Source organism: Colias philodice, chromosome 5, assembly GCF_061535455.1.
Source record: "Colias philodice isolate Cphi_HAF_F1 chromosome 5, ilColPhil1 Martin Lab GWU primary, whole genome shotgun sequence".
Taxonomy (NCBI): Eukaryota; Metazoa; Arthropoda; class Insecta; order Lepidoptera; family Pieridae; genus Colias; species Colias philodice.
The window spans coordinates 8,013,913-8,036,621 of NC_143090.1; the positions used below are offsets into that span (position 1 = coordinate 8,013,913).

General features: G+C 33.3%; 2 protein-coding genes across 2 annotated transcripts in view; both read left to right on the forward strand.

Annotated features, from left to right (window-relative positions):
* The window catches only part of Cad99C (cadherin 99C), a 154,049-nt gene that overhangs the window by 76,226 nt on the left and 55,114 nt on the right, over positions 1-22,709 (forward strand). The gene's annotated exons all lie outside the window — the stretch shown is intronic.
* On the forward strand, positions 8,107-11,248 carry LOC149488538 (uncharacterized). The gene is made up of 2 exons (XM_089695700.1): positions 8,107-8,660; positions 9,131-11,248. Exons 1-2 carry the CDS (start codon positions 8,532-8,534, stop codon positions 11,030-11,032), a joined length of 2,031 nt encoding a protein of 676 aa, XP_089551826.1. The 5' UTR covers positions 8,107-8,531; the 3' UTR covers positions 11,033-11,248.

Sequence of the window (22,709 nt, forward strand, 5' to 3'; positions counted from 1 at the left end):
CATTTCACATCTCGCTAACAGGGCTAAATCAGAACCGTCCTGTCACGTAAATAGGAAACTTGTACAATGGCCACACCGTCTGTATCGAGTTCCTTTAGAGTTGTGCCATTAGCAATAAACTTTCCGACTATCGAGTCTGCCAATAAAGTGTTGTACCTTGCTTCTTATACTCTTACCTCTTTTTCTATCATTACCCCTTTTAGTAAGGCAGTATTTACATTCAACATCATTCTATGTGAGTACCTTGTAAGTTCGTACAATGATTAATTACTAATTTATTCGTTAGCTTCGTTTTCTTTGGCTTAATTAGTTTCGTTGAACTTTCAACTGTATTTTCATCGTCTATTGTATATTCAAATATTAAGCATGCTTTATCTTCTTATCCTGCTATGCCTGTACTTGTACTATTCTCGTATACATATGTAACACTTTACAAGATATGTATACCTACATAATATTTATATTTTATACCTAAAATAACCAATTCATTTGCTTGTATATTTAACACAAGACCAGAAAATGTAGCTTTAACTGTAAATGATTACGAACGTCGCTGAGTGAAACCTAAATCCATACATTTGTTACTTCAGCAAACAAGTTCAGTATTGTATTGCCTTAGAAGTTTATTTCGCTTCTAGTTATGAACAAACATTGTGTCCGACTTGCTTGTAAAATTATTTGTGTAACCGGTGACTAATTATTATTAAATAAACATTGATATTTGGCATAGAAAATGTTTGAATTTCAGGTTGAATGGATCCCATACTTCTAGAATTTTGCCAAGTTGCTGTTCAAATGACCAATTTTTTTTAAATGCACCATCGAAAATTTTTTCGGCATTGTGATAGAAACTTGACAGAAATTTGCATACGAACATACCTATACGTATACGAAAATTATTTTAAAACGCATAATATTATCTGCTGTGTTAAAATTCATAATGGTTAAAGTACCTACCTAAAAACCTTTGTTAATAAATATTAATGTATAGTAAAGAAAATACTTGAAATCATTTTGATATTTCGGAGTACATAATAGAGGTTTAGAATACATTACCCATTGCGTAGCCGTCAATCTTGTTATATTATATTAATAAGCTTGTTATATCCCAGGTAGTTTATGTAGAAATATGGACAAATTGATGGTAGCAGTTTCTAAATTATAGTTACAAAACCCTTTATAGATGGGACTTAGAACTAGGAAGCTACCGTTTATCTTAAATTTATCTGCGAGGTAGTAAATTTTAATACAGCAGTATATAATTGGCAGTTAAGTTAAAGTTTATAGCTTAATCAACATAGAGTTACTATACAATACGAGTGGGAAGTATATAAAGTCGAAACATATGATACTAAAATGAACTTGGTTGTAAACGCAGCAGGTTACTTGATATTAAATATCATGGGAAAGTATTTGATTAATATTAGTATAAATAAATCAAATTTTAGGTTTTATGCTTCGAAATCCTCAGCAATGATGCAATGATTGATAAATTTAACGCACTAGTGACTATTTCGAACCGTTGTTTCCAAATACCCCTTGATTCATAGCAAATTTATTTAGTAGGCAATTTTTAATATAATATTATTAGATCAATATTCGGTCTTTGTAATTTATTTTTCTTTCATATCACATAATTGTATTTTTATAGAGTTGTGTAATTATTGAAATGTTGAATACCTACATAAATGTTTGAGATTAGGGTCATAAAAAATTTATACTATACAGTATACACCATAGTCCATATTAGGTATACCTATCGTTTCTTCAATTTTACAATGCAGATTTGTCGAATGCATCCTTGTACATAATATATGAAGTGGATCGTAGGTGAGTTCGAGTTCTTAGGAATCCTAATCTTTTTAAATATAGGTAAAGAAATATTTCAATGTATAAGGATTAGTGTTTCTTTTCAATTCTTATCAATAATCAATATGTATCCGTTATATTGTGGAGAAAGACATTTTCTTCACAATACTTACAAAATGTTAATGTGTGTTCGTGAGATTTTTTATATACCTAGTACAATACATCATCTGTATTGAAATTCAAAAACTATTGCATTATAAAATTAATCTAAAAATTTAATTGGTTTAATGAAGCGAGTGAGATTAATAGACGCGAAGACCTTGTAATAGAGTAATTGCTTAAAATTTTAATGGATACAATAATTACAGGGTTTTATAGTGACCTTTAAAATATCTTTACATCTATGAATCACTAGTATTATAGATATTGACGTAAACGTGTTGAAATGTTAATAGAGCCCTTTAATTATTATTTCATCCTGCTTTGATATATTTAATGTTTCCTCGTGATTTTATGTGTATTTAAAATATTTACAATCCATACTTAATATTATAAATGCGAAAGTAACTCTGTCTGTCTGTCTGTTACTCAATCACGCCGTAACTACTGAACCAATTTGCATGAAATTTGGTATGGAGATATTTTGATACCCGAGAAAGGACATAGGCTACCTTTTATTGCGAAATATGTACCACGGGCGAAGCCGGGGCGAACCTCTAGTTTAAAATAATTTTGACTGATTTGCGATTGTTTGTTCATAATATTAGTCCCGCCTTGTATCCGAAGTCTTCAATTTCTTTTAAAGTCTTTATTTGTCTTTCTTTTTTTCCTTGTTGAGATGTGATTATGATTTTATTATTTTTATAATATAACACTAGACTATGCAGTTCTTACACCATAACACAAGCAGGTAGTGTATAACTGTATGCATTGTTATTTCGGTCTATCATTAATGAACATACAACAGATACCTACTAACATCAGTCAAATTCGTTTATTTGCGTGATCTATCACGCACCCAACATCAACCAAAAGTGTTACGACCTTTGATTTCACGAGTCGTTTTATTTAAAAATAACCAACATAAACCATAGAAAAACGACCGTAACTAAAAGACGCCCCAAGCGTTTGGTGCGTTTTCTATAGCTACTTTCTATGATTACATAAATTAAGTGTACTTAATATATTGAATTGTATTTTTTGCAGACTTTTTAACAAAATAACTCCAGAAAACATATTCCTGAAAAAATAATTATTTAAGACAGACACTATGATACAATGTAAAGTACGAATTTGACAAAAGATGTTCCAAAATTGGTCACAAACATCGACCAGTATAGTCATCTTGTTATTGTGATCAACAATACATTTAAACCAGTCTTATACCATTACCATATCGGAAGACACGTCCAGGATAAAGGAAAGCGTGACAATCATGTTCATAAATACTCGATTGGTTCTAGAACTTTCTAGCCCAATCTAAAAAGACAGATTTCTATGGCTGCTTAAATTATGCAAGAACATTTGCAAAGTAATAGCAATTTGCCCGCGGCTCCACCCGCGTACTATTAATCGAAACGTAATTATTTTATAGTTTGTCTGTGGGTTTTCTCGTTACACAGACAAAGTAAATTTATTTGATTAGCCTGAAGGTATTTTCGTGTTACACTCAAAGCTATTTTTAATTCTTTTTATGCAACAGAAATAGCTTTATCTAAAGTAAAAAAAATATTTGTGTTTTCTTTATTTGCAATTAAATCAAGAGAAGAAAGAAAACGAGTGTGTAGGTGGTGTAGACAATACCTGTCTAAAACCGATAATGTACGGCATATTTTATACTAGCTGCTCCCCGCGGTTTCACCCGCATTGCTCCGCTCCTGTTAGTCTTAGCGTGATGATATACCTATAGCCTTCCTCGATAAATGAGCTATCTAACACCGAAAGAATTTTTCAAATCGGACCAATAGTTCCCGATATTAGCGCGTTCAAACAAACAAACTCTTCAGCTTTATAATATTAGTATAGATGTATACTACTAGGAGATGTACAGACTGTGGTATAGGGAACTAGGTGTACAATTTTGCATTGGTTTAGGACTATCTATTATTAAAATAAAATCTGATTAGATTTCAGAAAGCTCAGATAAGCTTTTTGAAATTTTAAAAGATAGACCTGAAACCAATGATATTATATATAGAAACAAGAGGTAGATACGTCATCAACGCACCAAAACTGATTCCGTGAATTGGTCCTATTTGGGACCAATGCAATCAGTCAGATTGTCACCGGTCCCAGTGAGCGTATATGCCGATAGGTACATTAAAGTTGTCGAAAATGCCTTCCTGTGTGTTCAGAAAGTGCACGTATTCGTGCAAAAAAATAAAAAAAGATAAAGGAATATCATATCACAGCAAAATATATTAAATTATTACAGTTTAAGAGTAAAAATAACAATTTACAATTCTTTTATGAATGACACTTGCTTGACACGTGTATTGAAATAATGAAAGGGATAAAACATTGCTTCAATCACTAGTGTGACAAAGCTAGCGTACACTGTGTTCAAAGATTATCATGTAGATACGATTATTGAAAATAGAACGGTTATTTTATTAATTTCGATTTGGGTAAATACTTGATTATTTTTATATTTAAATCCACAGTTTACATCCAGTGCATTTAATTAACAAATGAAATCGTGATGCCAAAAATGTTTGTTTGCAATAATAAAATGATAAATAAAAATAAAATGATGTTGAATATACGTAAACATTAAAGAAAAGATTATCGCTACTGACGAAAAATGCTATTTGCTTTTCTGTAAATAGCTATTGAACATAAATTTTATTTGTGTTTTAGATAAAAAAGGCTTATACTTCATCCATTCTTTTATTTCATCCTTTTTTTTCATCTAGGCACCACTATTATTATAATTATCCTACAAGTTGGAGTGATGACCTTGTACGGGTTTCGGGAACTGCCTTGAAACGAATAGCGTAAGATCGGTCCTTATGGAGTTCTATAAGGAGGATTATGCAGTATGCTCAGCAGTGGGTGTTTATCGGGTGAAATGATGATGACCGAAAACAAACACCACAGCTAGTAATAAATACTTAATACAGTTATATCTCCAAAAAAAATTTTTTTTTTCATTGTAATACGACATCATAATAATCATATAATAGTAAATGAAATTGTCACATTTATTTACTTGTGCAGGAAACCTAACATCTATATTCTATAACATTGAACCTTCTGTGTCGTTAGTCTATGCCAATTACCATGGCAACTATTTGTTTATTTATATTTAATTGGCGAATTCTTATGACTTTTGCTTACACCTGCGCGGAAGTGACAAACTATCTTTGTCTTTTTTGTTTATATCATTTTATTAGAGCCATCTCTCTTATACAGTCTGTCAATGTAATAAATTAAGTAAAATGAAAATTGTATTTGTGTGTGCCTGACACTGCATATGAAGCATTTTTTTTGGATATATTGTGAGTATATAACGTATCTATACTTAAAATATCATTGCCTGAAACCATCAAGATGCAATCCTTTTATTCAATAAATTAATATAAAAGAAATAAGTAGATCATAATTCGCAACAATATTAATTTCGATTTTAAAATATTTGACCTCGCTCTGAAAAACTGCGTAATATAAGAATGAATAGTGAAATTGTTCAGTTTTTGTTACCAACCTTAAACCGAGTAAAGCATTTACATGGAACAATAATGAAAGTACAATATCGTCTCGTTTCAATAGAGGTTATTTTTTATCGGTTTGTTGTCTTCGATACTTTTGTTTTTTACACTCCCACTTTCTTTATGCTAATCACAAAATTGTAAAAAGACAAATGTTTCGAAGATTAAATAGACTGTGAGAAGATATTACTTAAAACATTTTTAGTGAACGAAATTTTATTTTAACACTACTTTAACGGTGTTTCTTTTTAACGAGAATCATGTTTTATGCAAGTGGGATATTTAAAAATAATTCAAACAAATGGACTACATCGTTTAATGATATAAAAGTATTTACAAATTGAGATACACATGAATAACTTCAACTCGTTCACTTTCATCACTCTCGCTGGTCGACGGTGGTGATGGTGAGCTAGATTTAACCGAATTACCATCGTTTGCATCTTTAGCCTTTGTTGTTGTGCGACTTGCTTTCGGAACTACAACCTTCTTTTGCTGTAAATAAGATCGAGTTCTGCAGCCCTGCTTGACGACCGGCTTTTCAGGGATGACTTTTTTCTTTATCTTTTGGATCACCTTAGCTTTCATCGCATTGTTATCTACACGCTGTTGCAACGGGCGTGAATGTTTACGAGTTGCCATTTCGTGGACCGATTTCAACCGCGTACGATCTCGTTTCTCGACTGTCCTTATTGGCTTGGCTTTATTCACCGCCATCTCGCGTGCGGCGATCAAACGAGCTCTGTAATCTCGTTTTCGTTCCGCCTCTGACCTACTCGAACGTGCCCTTTTCTGAATTCCCGCCAACTCCCTCAAAGCCCTGCGTCGGTTGCGTTTATATTTCGCTCCGAGTTTGGCAGGCATGTTAGCACTAGTTAAATTCACTGGTCTCGAAGTAATTCGTATGGGCCGGGCGGGACGGATCCGCTCCTAACTGACGTATCTCCCCTTCCGTATCCCGGGGTGTACTAACGCAATCGAAACTCCTTTATGTACGGCAGCGGATGGACGCCATAGAGCCTTCACACACTCTCTGTAGAATGTTGTTTTCTTTTTTTTTCGCTTTGTATTATGGAGATGTAATATGCGGCGCGGTTGTTGCTTTTATAATTCGGGTTATAACTTTCGATATTAGATAAAATGAATAAAATTTGAGCTTACTGACGTATCTTTTTAAAGTAATATTAGAATTAAACTGAATATTCAAATGGTAAAATTTTTCTAATTCATATAAATTTAAGGTCTATAAATTGAAATATTAATATCTATTGGAAAAGGATGTAAAAGTGTGAAGCAGGCTTTATCACGGCCATTTTTGCCGCGCTTCCCCGCGCCCCGGGCTGCAATCAATCGAATCTAGGGTAAGGCGATTTACCTCCAAGCAACGTTATATGCAACTCATTATATACCGACGTACATAATACGTATACATAAACCTTTCTCTGTCCTTTATTTCCTACATTTGGTAATATAGGTTGTTTTTTTATTAAAATTTGATATCTTATTCTCTTACAAGGTTTTATAGGTTGTTTTTATTCTGACTTTTGAAAGATCTTAATGCGTAGATTAGTTGTAATAAACTTTGATATTTAAGACTAGTTTGTTGAATGCAACAATATAAATATAGCACAATATACACAATACGACTGATAAGTGAAAGCATTAAAAAACCAATACTATAGTTCAATCATCTCAACATGGTCGTGATCACCACTTACGATTTCGTTTGAAAATGATTGTAATCTCTCCCATTATCGTTGCATTAAGACCCAAAATGGCTATCGATCTACGCTATATTTGGCTGCTAATCGAAATTGTTGAATAGAGCTTCCATTGACTGCAATTATTATGATGTTTATTTTGTTTTGTTATTTCTAATGGCTTAATTATTTTTGGTACTCGTTCAAAGCGTTTCAGAAGTTCGAACATGTAATAATGTTAAAACTCGTATGATTTCAGACAATTTTCAAAACAAACAAATATTCTATCAACTAAAATATATCACTCTAATAACGCATAACAGGAAATTATATAGCGGGAGTGTGTCCCTTGATTACTAATAAATGCTTCCTATCAACTGGAAAAACAATAAAATTAATTATTATTATAAGAATTTATTTTATTTAGGCTATTTATAAGAATTGTTTTATTGTTCGTAATAAATTCGTTGGAAGTAGTTATTGTTGAAATGTACAATTTCCTCCTTAAGGAGGCAGAGCAAAGCATTATAATTATACTTATAGGTTGTAAAATATTAAATACCCTTAATTTCCGAAGAGATCTTGAAGATATCTAATTGACGATACATCAGATCGTTTGTAAACAACTTCTGTCATAAATCCTCAGGTGAATGGATTTCCTTATTGCAAATTCTCTTTTAATGGGACATTGAAGAGGTATCATTAGCGGTACTTATAATGAGCTCTAAAAAGCCTCAGTAATTCCTTCGAGTAACACCTTGAACTGTCACTCGAGTACAATTCATTGATATCATGATTTATTAAATATTTATGCTTGAATTATTTATTAGACACGGATTTGTAATAGACGTAATGGCTGTTTTATCATACGACAAAACATTAATAATGGAAAGAGTCACGGTCAAAATGGGCGTAAAACCAACAGCTTTAAAATATATTTTATGTGAAAGCTAATGACCATTACTTAAATTTATACTATGACGGCAATCACCCAAACAATCGGTGAGCAGAGATATTCAGTGATGTTCAAACGTATTTGTTATAGAATCCAAAAAAAAACCGGAGATAACACGACACGATGTTGTGCAAAGCTAGGCCAAAGAAACCAATCTATTGGTTGGTAACCTAACGGAATTACTACATTCCATCCCTTTCTAACTTCTCTCTTAATCAGGCGCCGACCAAAAAACAAGGGTGCGAGCAGGCCGGGCAATGCGCGTCAGTCGTTATTCATATTTTTCATTACTCATGCTCGGAAAGAACTCGGAGTGAACTTTTCGCAACTTGTGTTCTGCTGTTTTTGTTAAGTACAATGGAAGAAAGACAGTGTGTTATGTGTCGACGCTCTGTTTATCGACAAAGACGTCATGTTTTGCATGAAGATATTCCTCAGCGCGATCCACAAATGGCAGCATATATACGAGAACATGCCGTGATACATGTAAGTATTACGCATTACCTATGATATAATCATATTTACATACACCGCAGTGCACAATTCGAACTCTTTACCTATCTGCTACCTGTCCCGATGACGAATCCAGTGCTAAGATGACCCATAAACAAAATGAACAAAATGTTTACTAATGCCATTCAAGTGTATAAGGTTTTAGCAATAAGCAGCATAATTGCGTGTAAAACGTAAAGATCTTTAGTTACTTTTGTTCTGTGAAAAGTATTGTTATGGCTCACTCAACAAAATATCGCAAAAGACAAAGCAAGCGACTAATTATATTTTGTTTATTCATTTTTTTAACTTATAGTTACATTTTTAAATATTTCTTATATAAAAATAATTATATTTATTATTATAAGTACTATACCGACATATGTCGTTTTATCTCCGTTGCATTTGTGATTTTACCTTGAAGTACCTACATCACGATAGTTATTTGTGTTTTTATTTTTCAGGTTGAATTCAATAACGTCTATTCAACGTGTCATAGATGCTGGCAACGATTAACTAATGATGTTCCAAGGATTGAAGAAGTACATCCCAATGAAGCAGTGCAGCCTAATGCAGCTATACAACCTCAGGAACGAACTTTAGAAGTAGATGATTTTATGAGAGCTCCAAACAGAGCAGATCGTTGTATTTTTAATAACTGTCATAACGAAACACGGTTACGAATTCCTATGTCTATAAAAATACACATGTTATGTGAACATAATTTGTATATACCTGGAGAAGCTAGAGCGTGTCGACAGCACCTTGAAAGCAATAACTGGAATGATTTAATTAACAACTGTCGCACATATCACGATTTTAATGCTGCTCAGTTTACAGATATTTGTAATATTTTTAAAAACGCTGCTTCGCGTGGTACAAGATTCGATTTTGATTCAATGACTGAATTAGACAACGAAGACTTGTTTTTTTGGGTAGGATTTAATTACGAACAATTTAACATTATTTTAAATCAAACACCCTCACTCGCAAATCAAAGTCGTCCCCGGACAGTACTTGGAGTATATTTAACAAAACTTCGCACAGGTGAAAGTAATGAACGATTGGCATCATTGTTTGGTATGTCTCGTCGAACTCTAGAAAGAAAATTGAAAATCGCTAGAGAATGTATAGAGGCAGAATTTACCCCTTTACATCTAGGGTTTGACCATATCACAAGGAATAATATCTTAGAGAGGAATTTGTTGATACCAAAACACATATTCGGTAACAGTGAAAACAGCAAAGCAATAGTTATTTGCGATGGTACTTATATTTATATAGAAAAAAGTTCTAATTTTTTGTTTCAAAGATTGTCTTACAGCTTGCATAAGTATGAGAATTTACTAAAACCCTTTATGATTGTCAGCACTGATGGCTACATTTTGGATGTCCTAGGTCCGTATGCCGCCACTACATCTGATGCAACAATCATGCAAGACATTATGCGTGATGAAAATAGTGCTTGGCATTGGATTTTTCAACAAAACGACGTTATTTTGGTTGATCGGGGTTTTAGGGATAGCTTAGCTAGTATTGAAGAGTGGGGTTATGAGGTACACATACCACCCACAAAAGACAGAAACGAAACCCAATTAACAACGGACCAAGCCAATAAATCGCGAACGATTACCATTAGCCGCTGGGTAGTGGAAGCCATGAATGGCAAAATAAAACAGTGTTTTAGACTGCTGCGACAAACATATATTAATAGAGCTCTTCCCCACATGTTTGTAGATTTCAAAATTGGTGCTAGCCTTTTAAATGCTTTTCGCCCAGTTTTTGAAAACCATCGACTAGCTTCAGATATAATAAACATTATTGATGAAAAAATAAACAACCCGAATCGTTTATTCGATTACGTCGAACTTAAAAATCTGAATCGACAACGTCGAGACTTTGTAAGAATGGAAGCAAATCTACCATTCCTAAATGATTTTCCACGTTTAACAGAGGAATGTATAGTGCTTCACGCTTTGGGAACTTATCATATAAAACTGGCAAAATCGTATGTCGCAGAACATTTCCGCGATGGTGTTTATTTAATTGAATTATATAGAGAGGAGTCATTAGATGATTTAAACAGATGTAATATTCTGCAAACTAATGTGTGGTTGCTTCGAATTAAAATACAGTCGCGGCATGTCAGATCGCGCACATATAACACTTACATTTTGATCGATAGAGACCAAATCGGTAGAAATGCGATAGTTGAGCATTACTGTACTTGCTTAACAGGCAGAAGAACAGTAGGAAGTTGTGCCCACATAGTTTCAGTTTTGTGGTTTTTGGGGTTAGGACGGCACGAGCCTTTCATTGCACCCGCAGAACATTTATTAGATGTTATAGTTGATGATAACCATTGATATTTAAATAAAAGGTATCAATATTTATTATTTTATTACAAATATGTGTGTTTTATTTAACCAATCTTTGGGACTTTTTTGCAGTGATACCCGGTCGATATTGGGGTTAACAAGTATTTAGGGGGTATTTAGAAGTACAATAAAGTAAATTACAACACATTTTATTTCTGTTGGTTTTACGCCCAGCTCTCATACAAAAATGCCCATGATCTTTTCGTGAGAAAACTATTGAAGGAATCTTGTAATGTCCATTTAGATAGACATCAAAATATAACTGTAAATCCTAATTTTTCAGTTCAATATTCCAGCTAGGTATTTATAATGATGAACCTTCTGCGAAGAATATTATAAGACCGTGGTTACAAAATTTTAAAACAAGTAAGGTAAATAAAATACTCTACTTAGGTATTGGTGCTAAATCTAAAATTCGAGTTATTTTACCTGAAATTTCTCTTGCGAAATAATAGGAAATTTTCTAAATAGAACAAACCGCAAAGGTTAGAGAAAGGTGTTTGCTTAAGAATAAAGGATTTCCTAATATAATCGTGACTCGTCTTCAACTGGGGGAAACTGTTTAACAAATATTCATCGAGAATCGAGATATAAGATTTCCTAGTCTCCTGTAACAGTAAAAGTCCAGACATGACTCAAACTGCTTTGGCTCCACCCATTCGTGACGTTGTTGTGCTGATAACGGATTCTTAGGGACCTTGACTGGTTTGAACTTTACAGTGAATTGTACAAGCTTTCTTAGCCCTTTATTGGCAATAATTTGCAACAAATGTTACTACACTTGCGCTAAATGGTGTGATTGAAGTAACGGGTATATCTCGTTTATTTTTATTGGAGCTATCATTGCTACTTGATTTCAGATTTCCTTAAATCATATATGAATTTAGTGGCCTATGCACAAATTACGTTTATATCAAAAACTATTGACTGATTGGTAGGTAGTTTTGTTAAATGAAAGCGATTAGGAGGAGATGGAATTGCTGTATTGATGAACTTGACTAACAATGAAAATGATTCGCTACTCGAATTCATCGATGATAATTCCAACGCGATTCTAATACTGTCCAACCAGTGTCAAGATCGTGATAAATTATTATATTTTTTTCTATTTTCAATTTCGGAAACTGGTTGTCCTCTTCTAAAGGTTATATCAAGTGCATGCTTACATCATTCTCTGCCTCACTAGCAATAAATATGAAATCAGCATTCAATCGACCCAGCATTCGGTGTATACAATCTGCTTGCATTTAAATATGGGAATTTCGTCTTCACGGAGACATTTATTGAGGTAATGCATTGTCCTTACACGGATGGTCCGAGTGCCAAGATACTGTACGGCTTTGAAATGTCATTTCTGTGCAGACAGTAATGTTAAATCAGACAACATTAGAGATTCATATTATGTTCAGTATGTCCACTTCTCGTAAATGCTATGTCTTGTTGGAGTTTATTTTGTATGTGTTTGTTTTGTTATTCGTTTGCTCGGAGTACATAATATTTTGTATATTGAGTGTTCTATGACCTATTGCAATCTTATATACAATGTAATAAATCTTCTGTGCCATTAACAAATGTCGTGGCAATCATTGGAAACTATAACATTTCATAAAGTACAAAAATTGTCGTTTTTATTAAAAACTAGACCAATCTAACAGGTTTAACGATATGATTTAATTACCTCAAAAGTAGCAGTTGTCATTCTTGCTAAGGAACGTCACGTGTTAAACTCGGCAAAAAGTGAGCGGACTTTTGTTGATCAGGTTTCGATATTTTTTATATTACTCGATTACATTCGCTTGCGTAACTGGAATCGAACGTTAAATTATTATAAATCCTGTCTTAATTCAGTTTTTGTTGCCTTTATGTTAATATTCTTTAACATGTGTGATTGCGTGCTGTGTTGCGTAAAGTTTTTTGTGGCAAAAGTGCTCATTGTAGATTCGTTTTGCTGTTTATTGAGTGTTTAAGTGATTGTATAATTGCGGTCTAATTGATGTCTTGTTTATTTAGATGTGGTCTCACGTAGTTTATTCAATATTGGATTCATTTTGTAGTGTGTCGTTAATAACTTGTCTTGCAAATATTGGAATTTTGCAGGTAAATATTATATTATTTTTGTTTTTATTTATGCAGCACATAAATAAATTTTACGTTACTGTTAACAAACTCATAAATTTGATAATGAAATAAAATATCGATACCATATAGGCCGAATTTAATTCAAAAGGATGTGCTTATCAAGCGACTGTAGTTTTCCTGACTAATTTTTACCACAGAGGCAAATCTACAGGGAAACTAGCCAACTGCTGAAATAATTCAATGTGAATACATTCCACTTCTTTCACTAGTAATATAATAAAGTTAAAAACCAGCAAATCCCAAGTCTCGTAATTAATTATTTATTAAACCAGAACCCGTCGAAGCTCAGTAAATCAAGTTGAAGCGATATTAAATCTAACAGTACAATGTTAAGTTGCATTATTTATTACATATGATAGTTCGAGCCACATGCCAACGTTATCAGGTAATTGCGAACGTTTAAAATAACTGCAGGGTATCATAAAGATAGAATTAACACTAGGTAGTAGTCTACAACACGATGTAGAACTTTATTAAGGCGTTACCCGGCAATTTCGACTATATTCAACCTCTATAAAGTCTGGTACAACATAAAGCACAATACCGAAAAAAAAAAGGATGGTCTTTGATCTTTAATTGCTCGCGAGGACTTTTTTCCAAAGTTAATAGATTTCTAGAAAAAAATGTGCCGTGGACATCGATTTTTCCGCAAATACTCTATAAACTTCGTAACCTGCTGACTTAGAGCTCTGAAAATTTTATGTTTAATAAATTATAGTTACACAACAGTCCCTGACGAGGATTTTTTGTTTCACTGATTAGTATCTTTTTAAATACAAAATGCGAGGAAAAAAGAAGGTGCAGCGGGAGAGGTTTGAGATCCGTCAAGTATCCTCAAGGTTGTTAGCGCATGTAAAAGCCTTAATGGGTAGAGGAAGATGATGCCTTCAATACTTTGCGATAGCATCGTTGGTGAAACTGGTTAAAGGATTTGATGGTAAAAGCTTTGGTGGTAGTAAAAATTCTAACTAGATGGCGCGTATCGCGGTGTTAGAAGTCGTTCATAAGAAGATGGTTTTTACGATCAATGTGTTTTAAGTTGTTGATAGTATCTACATATTAATAAAGTGTTTTATCGTTATCTTGCATTTTTCTTCTTGTTAATAAAGTGTTTTATCGCTATCTTGCATTTTTGTTGAGTGTATAATTACGATTCTGCCAATCTATGTTAATTCTTGAAATGCAAAAATAAACCGTATCTAGTACGTCCTATAAATACTAATCTAAAAGAGTTCCTCTCAATTCTTATTTACATATTTTCTTTAATTTACTTCTTTTACGGTCTAAATTTAGTCTGTTTCTTTTATAATGTATCGCAAACTCACACATTTATGACAATAATTTACGACCATATTCCACACATTTCACACAGAAGTGCCGTGAATATAAAATTGAAGATTTAAAAGAAAGACAAGACACAAGGTCATCGACTAGCAGCATTTTTATAGACTAAAACATGAATAAAACAAGTGGCCTATAGATAAAATGCTGTCGGCATCTACATTATAGTAAAGCCTTTAAAAAGTATATAAATCAACGCGGATAAATATACGTGCAAGTAATTTATATGCAAAAGAAAGAGGCAAGCGTAAAATGTGAAACGGTTACACTTTTATAAGTTTTATTCTATTTTTGCTGATTAATCTGCAAAGTACATGTTGTTTAAACTAGTTCATCTTTAAAGAATTGACAGCCCTTGGCATCCATTTCTCGCTTGCAGCAGAAATACATGCATTGATGATAAATATATTTTCTACTTCCCAGTAATACTAGGTAAAATAGTAATAGGAATGCATGATATATAATAACATAATACATAATATATTATAGGTATACATAATAACTTTCAAGTCTAACTGCGGCTGAAATAATTCATAGCTAAATAGCTACAGTACGAAACAAGTAACATAATTAAACAAGGATAACATCTAACTAAATCCAAATATTTTAATAAATAATTATTGACAGTTATGTCCACTAAATACCAGAGATGAATTAACAGGCAGTTTATTTAACAGGACATTTAATTATGTACAAAATTGCAAGCGCAAGCAATTTAAATTCTATATTATATTATGACTATAGTAACTCGATTTCTATGCCTTGTGATGTAATTAATTCGATATCTTGTTATGAAAACTGTCCATTAAGATAAGCTTTTGCTATACAAATAAATATAAATACTAATCTTTAATGTCCTTTGATAATGGTTGCATAATTCTCTCACTAGTTAGCGGACTCAATGTCGAACTAGTTAGCGGATTATAAGTTATAACATAGCCCTTTGAACAGAGCGGATATAACGCTCGGCATATTGTAATAAGCTGAGAATTTACTTTTTCCAAACGTCTGCAAGAAGACGGTTGCGAGCCGACGAATATCCTTGTGTTAAAAATAAACGAACCTAACCTAACCCACCCCGTTATCCAAACCAACGACTATGCTAAACGTTCAATCAAGAATAACTTGAGAAGTTTTCTTCATTTTCAATGTCGTCATTTAATGAATGTGCTAGTCATTCAATCAAATAGCAGATTGAACCATATGACTGCGACATATATAGGAACCTGTTATGATTCGGTTGTCATGCTTTTCCACCCACACGGGTAATGAAAGTTGGAAGGGGTTCGTTAGTGTCCTCCTGATGTCAGATTACATAGAATACGATTTATTGGTGCAGCAATTTTACGTCAATTGTAGTAATTCTGGAATGATTAATGTATTTAATGTTATTCATAATTTTATTGCTACTGGAGGGAATTGCTGTTTGTGAGATATAATAGATGAGAATATGAACTTGTGTTGGTGGATAAGTTTTAGATTTATTTATGTTATTATATTAAGAAGTTTTGTTTTGTTCTTTCATTCAGAATACTATGACAAAATCTTGAAAAAATAAAAATTACTTAATTCAATTTGGTGAAATATTTCTACTTATATTATTGTAGCCAATAATTCCAGTCAACAAAACAGAAATACCTGTTAAAATGTATGCTTTAATAAAGACATACACATCAAATATATCTTACTTCCAATTGAATATTCTAATGAATAAAAACACGAATCAAAGAAATCTCTGTATTATCAAGGACATAAATACACGACACGTTATAAACATATCCGTGAGTGCAATCTACATTTCTAGCGATTACCGAAATTATGTTCCAATCACTGAGTCATATAACCGGTTCACATCCCACGTAGACTGGTCAGTTGACATCATTTGGATTGTCTATTAATAAATAACTCTTTATAGTTCATTAGTCCTTTTTTCGAGTGTATCTGTCTACAGGGTGTAATCGTTAAGTGTGCACAGGCGATTATTCCGTAACTATTACAGATATCAAAAAACTTTAAACTGATATCGAAAGTACTTAACCTAATGAGTAAAATGGCCATAATAAATTTTTAAAAATAATACGAGAAATATCTAAAAAATTAACTTTAAACCCTCCCATACATTTAGTATGAGATATGAATATCCCATGTACATGGGTTGATCCAAAAGTAATGATAATCAATATTAAACAAGGTCATTACAGTTAAAATAATTATGTATTTCTCTAGATAGTCTTCTAACTAGATAATATACTTCGATATTTTTTTTTCCTTAACTTAGAAAAAAAAACTTTGACTTCATCTACAAAAACCCCTCAAAATCGGCCATCACTTCGCTGTCGTCTTAAAATTTCTTGTATCGACGGTGTTTCTTGTGCCAAGGTAAGAGATAGAATTAACTAGGAGCTTGATCTTACAAACAGGGTGGGTGTTCAAGCATTTTCAATGCCGATTTTTGATTGGCAGCCATCGCAACTGACGCTTTGTGATCTGGTGCGTTGTCTTGGTGAACCAACATTCAAGACCGAAGTTTGCCATGTCTCTTTTTCTTACTAACCTACCCGCAATCTTTTAATTTGGTCTGTGTAGTAAGAGCCCTGTGTAGTAGTGGCTACCTTCTTAAAATATTCCACATTTCTTCAGCGTCCCAAAAAACTACGGCTTTAATCTATCCCACTAATTTTCACTTTGAAAATCTTCACCGTCACTTTGGAAGCTCGCATCCAGGCCATTGATTGTTTCTTGGTTTCAGCATAAACATGGTGAACCCAGGTAACGCCCATGGTCACAAATCGTGACAAAAAATTATCCTGATCTCATTAAAAATTTAGAAATTCACCCTCTAAATGTCGAATCGTTGTTTCTTCTTTTCGTCGGGAAACATTCTGGCTCGCACTGTTCACATTAAAATTAATGTTAATACTTGGAAACGTGGCCTGTAGATATAATTTTTTTGTGATAACTTAGTGATTACATGAGCAAGCATAAAACATTTATTTTATATTTTTATGTGCACAGGAAATACCCAATTATCATTACTTTTGGATCAACCTATACATTTAATATGAAAGATTTTAGCTTTTTTTTTGTTTTTTTGGTTTTCTGCTTTAATTACTTCGCAAATTTGGAGGGAAGTTCATTTAGAAACTGTAAATAGACCTCCTCATTGTATTGCACAATAAGGACGTCACTTCGAAAATCTACTATGAATACAAAATGTATGGGAAATAAATTGTATGGGAGCGTTTAATGTAACATTTTTGGTTATTTCTCGTTTTATTTTTAAAAATTTATTATGGCCATTTTACTCATTAGGTTAAGTACTTTCGATATCAGTTTAAAGTTTTTTGATATCTGCAATAGTTACGGAATAATCGCTTGTGCACACTTAACGATTACACCCTGTATAAGGACTTGTGTTTCAACAAATAGGTACATTTAGTTATGCCTATGTAGATAATACATTGGAAAACAGGTGTATCCATTTGTAAAAAAAAACCTGAATGGAGAGAACTTTTTATCCGAAATGCAACGGCGTGATAATAGAATGAGACCAATTTTATAATAAATTTAGTGTATTAAAAAATGTATTAAAAATGGGTTGACTGGGAAAATCCTGGACAGAATATTTTTTATTAATTATATTCGGATCTTAGACCATCAGTATTACAGTCGTTCGTGCAGTTTCTGTATATTACAAATTTGCAAATTTGTTAACATATTATTTTTAACAAATTTGCATGTATCTTATGGGAATAATTTAACCTCCAATACTTACATACTTATTTCAGACTAGATTTCCACCCGCGGCTTCGCCCGCGTTTTCAAAGGAAAACCCGCATAGTTCCCGTTCCCGTGGGATTTCCGGGATAAAACCTATCCTATGTGTTAATCCAAGTTACCCTCTATATGTGTGCTAAATTTCATTGTAATCGGTTCAGTAGTTTTTACGTGAAAGAGTAACAAACATCCATACATCCATACATCCATACATCCATACAAACTTTCGCCTTTATAATAGTATTAAGATATTCAATGAAAAATCCGCACGTTTATTTGTTTAGATTCAAACATAAACATTTCATTGTATGCTTCAAATAAATATTTAATTGGTGGCTAATTACTGTTGGCTATTGTTTAAAATTCTTTCACACAATCGCCATTGTGGTTAGACAATGTTGGGAGTTGACCTCAGAGCTTGATGAAACACCTCTTTACTCAGGAATACTGCATCTTCAATGTATTAAAAGTGTTTCCTCAAGATATTTTTCATTGACAAATCAATTTATTTTCTGCACGCTCGCCTGGTCTTGAACCCCCGACTTATCGATTTTAAGTCCGAGGTCGTCACCACTGAGCATCTCAGTTTTTAAAATAGCAGTAACTTTTTGGTTAGTTTCTTGAGCAAGTGTACAGGGTGTTATGTAATGACAAGTGAAATGTCGTTGATACTGTTTTATTTTACTTTTTATGCAAATCAGAAGTGAAATAGAGCGTAAAGCATGCGAGAGTATCTACATGCTGTGATGCATCATTTCAAATAAATTTTTTGAAGTGGATTGACAAAAAAAAAAGTCGCAATAAGTACCTACTTAATATTCTTTTGCAACTTTTTGGTGGTATGCTATGATTATAGTTTATAACATCTAATTTTTCGTTCTCTTTCTTTTAAAGTATCTAAATGTACAAAATATATCTAACCGTAGATAAGATTGTATGTTTACACTCTGCTAAGCTCATTCCTAACATTTTTCTGACAATTAATTAATATTCTCTTACAAAAATTACAACTGCGTGTCCCACCTTAACTATGCTAAAGGATAGGGTCACTTCCGCGTTATAATTTATTAGTCTTATAATTATTTTCTCATTTAGTAAACAATATGAACTTGTAAGTGCCATTCAAGGGACCGCACAGATTGCCTTTGCCCTTCCTTTATCTACCTAATGTAGCTATTTTCTGTGAGAAAGTCGACTTCACCTTTTGTATTGATATTTAAACGTCTATCGTTTAAATATCATTATGGCAAGATTGATTTGTTAGACTGGGACAGAGGTTTGCAAACTTTTATGTTTGGAATAGCGAATATATCTAAGAATTCAAGGGTCGATTAGCTTTGATATAAATTATAAATAAAAATAAATAAATAAAACATTTATTGATAACAAACGAAAAAGTATACAAGCCACACAGAAACAGAAAAAATAAAAATAAAGTAAGAACAAAAACATGGTAAAAAAACTTAAAACTAAAACAAAATATTACACAACCAAAAACTTACAACCTAAAAATTAGACAGGTACTGTGCGGCAACGTCTGTTATCAAAAGGGGCTTCTCAGTGTAAAGCTGCAGTGACTTTTGAGTCAACTAGCAGCACTGATTTTCAGAAACCCCTATTGACAGTCGGAGTTACAGCCTGTGTGATGTGTGTGCGTGAGTGTGTGTGTGTGTGCGTGTGTGTGTGTGTGTGTGTGTGTGTGTGTGTGTGTGTGTATGTGTATGCGTGGGTGTGTGTGGGTGGGTCGGTGCGTAGGTATATAAATAAAATAAACGTAAAACATATAAATAAGTACGAACTATATAGGATTCAATAATACAGTAGATTAAAAAATAGATATACATATTAACTATAAATACTTACTATACTTACAATATTATAAGTGATGAAATATGGTGACAGACACTACAACGGGTACTAAGGCTGATTCGTAGAATTTAGAAGGTAGTTTCGATACTTGAAACGAAAGCTACTGACTGATGTTAATTTAGACAGAGGCGGAGGGAGATCGTTCCAGCACTTTGTGGCCCGGTAAGTGAATCCACCTCTAAAGGCTGCGGTGTGATGCTTCGGAACTGAAAGTTTTACGCTGGCGAATCTTGTACCATAGTTGATTTCACTACGTTGTCCCAACCATGCCAACTTGTTGTACAGATACTGTGGTATTTTTTTATGAATTATTCCAAACAACAAAGTGGCAAAGTGTAGTTTCCTACGTCCGTCCATATTCAGGATATTGGCATCTCTCAGATAAGGACTGACATGGCTTCTGGGCGGAATATACCAACAAAACCGCGCACAGGCATTCTGCACTCTCTGTATAGCAGTCTTAGTTCGAGCCAGCAGTCTAGGTCCGTATACAGTGTCAGAAAAATTAAATTTAGATAAGACAAGGGCATCGCACAGACGAATACGCAACTTTAAATCTAGATATTTTCTTATCTTGTATAATACTTTTAATCTATAAAAAGAATTAGAAATAACATTATTTATGTGTTTTTCGAATCTAAGATTCTCGTCAAATACTACTCCCAAGTTACGTGTTTCGCGTACGCGTTCTATTATATGATTATTCACAGCTACTTGGGGGTTATAGTGCTCAGATATTTCTAAAGCCTTAGGACTGCCTATGATCATAAACTTTGTCTTAGACAAATTCAGGACCAATGAATTGCTCGTAGACCATGCGAATACTCGACTTAAATCCGAATTCAAAAGATTAATTGCATTTTGTGTTTCCCTGGGATGATAAGATATATACAGTTGTACGTCATCGGCATACATTTGATACTTGCAATGTTTGATGCATGACACAATGTCGGCACTATAAAGAATGAACAGTAGTGGGCCCAGTATCGAACCTTGCGGAACACCTCTTAGAATATTGCTGCATGCAGACAAATGCTTTCTACCATCATCTTCCGAAACCGACACCGTTTGCGTTCTGCTACAAAGATAACTACTGAACCATTTCACAGCATTTGTACTTAGGCCGTAATATGATAATTTAGAAAGTAATAAATCAGTTTGGATTGTATCAAATGCGCGTGAATAGTCGAGCAGCAGCAGTCCTGTAGCCATACCTTCATCCTGTGCTTTCAAAATATTGTCTACTACGTCAATTAAAGCCGTAGAAGTGCTTCTGTGCTTTCGGAAGCCAGATTGTTCATCAGGTAAGATGTTATTGGACTCCAAAAAATCCATAAGTTGTTTATGCACTATTTTTTCTGCGACTTTAGACATGCATGTTAGTATGCTTATGGGGCGGAGATCTTTAAATTCCTCCGGGTTATCTTTCTTGGGAATTGGAATTACCAAAGCATGACGCCACAGTTCCGGGAATGTGTTGGTACTAAAGGAAGTGTTAATGATCTTTGTTAGCACGGGAAGTGTTTTGGTTAGAGTAAGGAGGAGCATGTCTAGTGAGATCCCGTCTATGCCGACTGCTTGAGATTTTAATTCATTAATCACTTTAAGTACAACATTTTCATCAACTGATTTAAATTCAAACGATGCTTCAGAAAAACGATGAAATTCATAGAATGTGAGATTAGATAATGGTAGCTTATTAGTTCCGGGAATATCTAGAAAGTGTGCGTTTATCTCATCAGGATCTCTTAAGTGTGAAGGTAAGACGCTGTTCTTTATAGCTTTGAAATTAACCTGGTCTTTGATATGTTTCCACATTTCTCGAGGTTTTTTAACGTTAGCATGTATATACGTGTCAAAGTATGCTCGTTTCTCACAATCAAGGGCAACTTCAGTATATTTCTTTAACTGTTTATAGTATTCTTTGTGAGAGTCAAGCTTTGTTTTCCGTGCTCGTGTATGTGCTTCGTTGCGGCATCTCATAATCAGTTTCATGTTATAAGTTAACCATGGATGCTGTTTGTCTTTAATGTAATGGACTTTCATAGGTGCATAAAAATCAAATAAAGATAATATATTGTTCGTGAGGGCTATCACCATGTCATTGACGTTGTTGAGGCTAAGAATATTATCCCAAATGATATTTCCCAATGATTGCTTAAAAATATCTATGTCTATGTCTTTAAGTGATCTACACATCATTCGTCTGGATTGAGGTTTCTCTTTGGCTATTTTAAGAACACAAGATATAAAAGCGTGACTACTTAGAGTTTCAATATAATCAACTTTTATCTGAGAAACAGTAACATTTGTACAAAGTAAATCGATAAGCGTCTCTGAATGAGCAGTAAAGTGAGTTGGTTCAGATACATATTGCCTTAGGTTATAGAAATTTAGAAAATTTTCTAGTTTATTAAAATTGGGCTGGTCCTTATTTAAATAGTTTATATTAAAATCCCCTAATAAAGCTAGATAGTCGCACCATATAAATGAGCCCATAGATTCCGCCAATGCACTAAAAAACACATCTGGGTCCAAC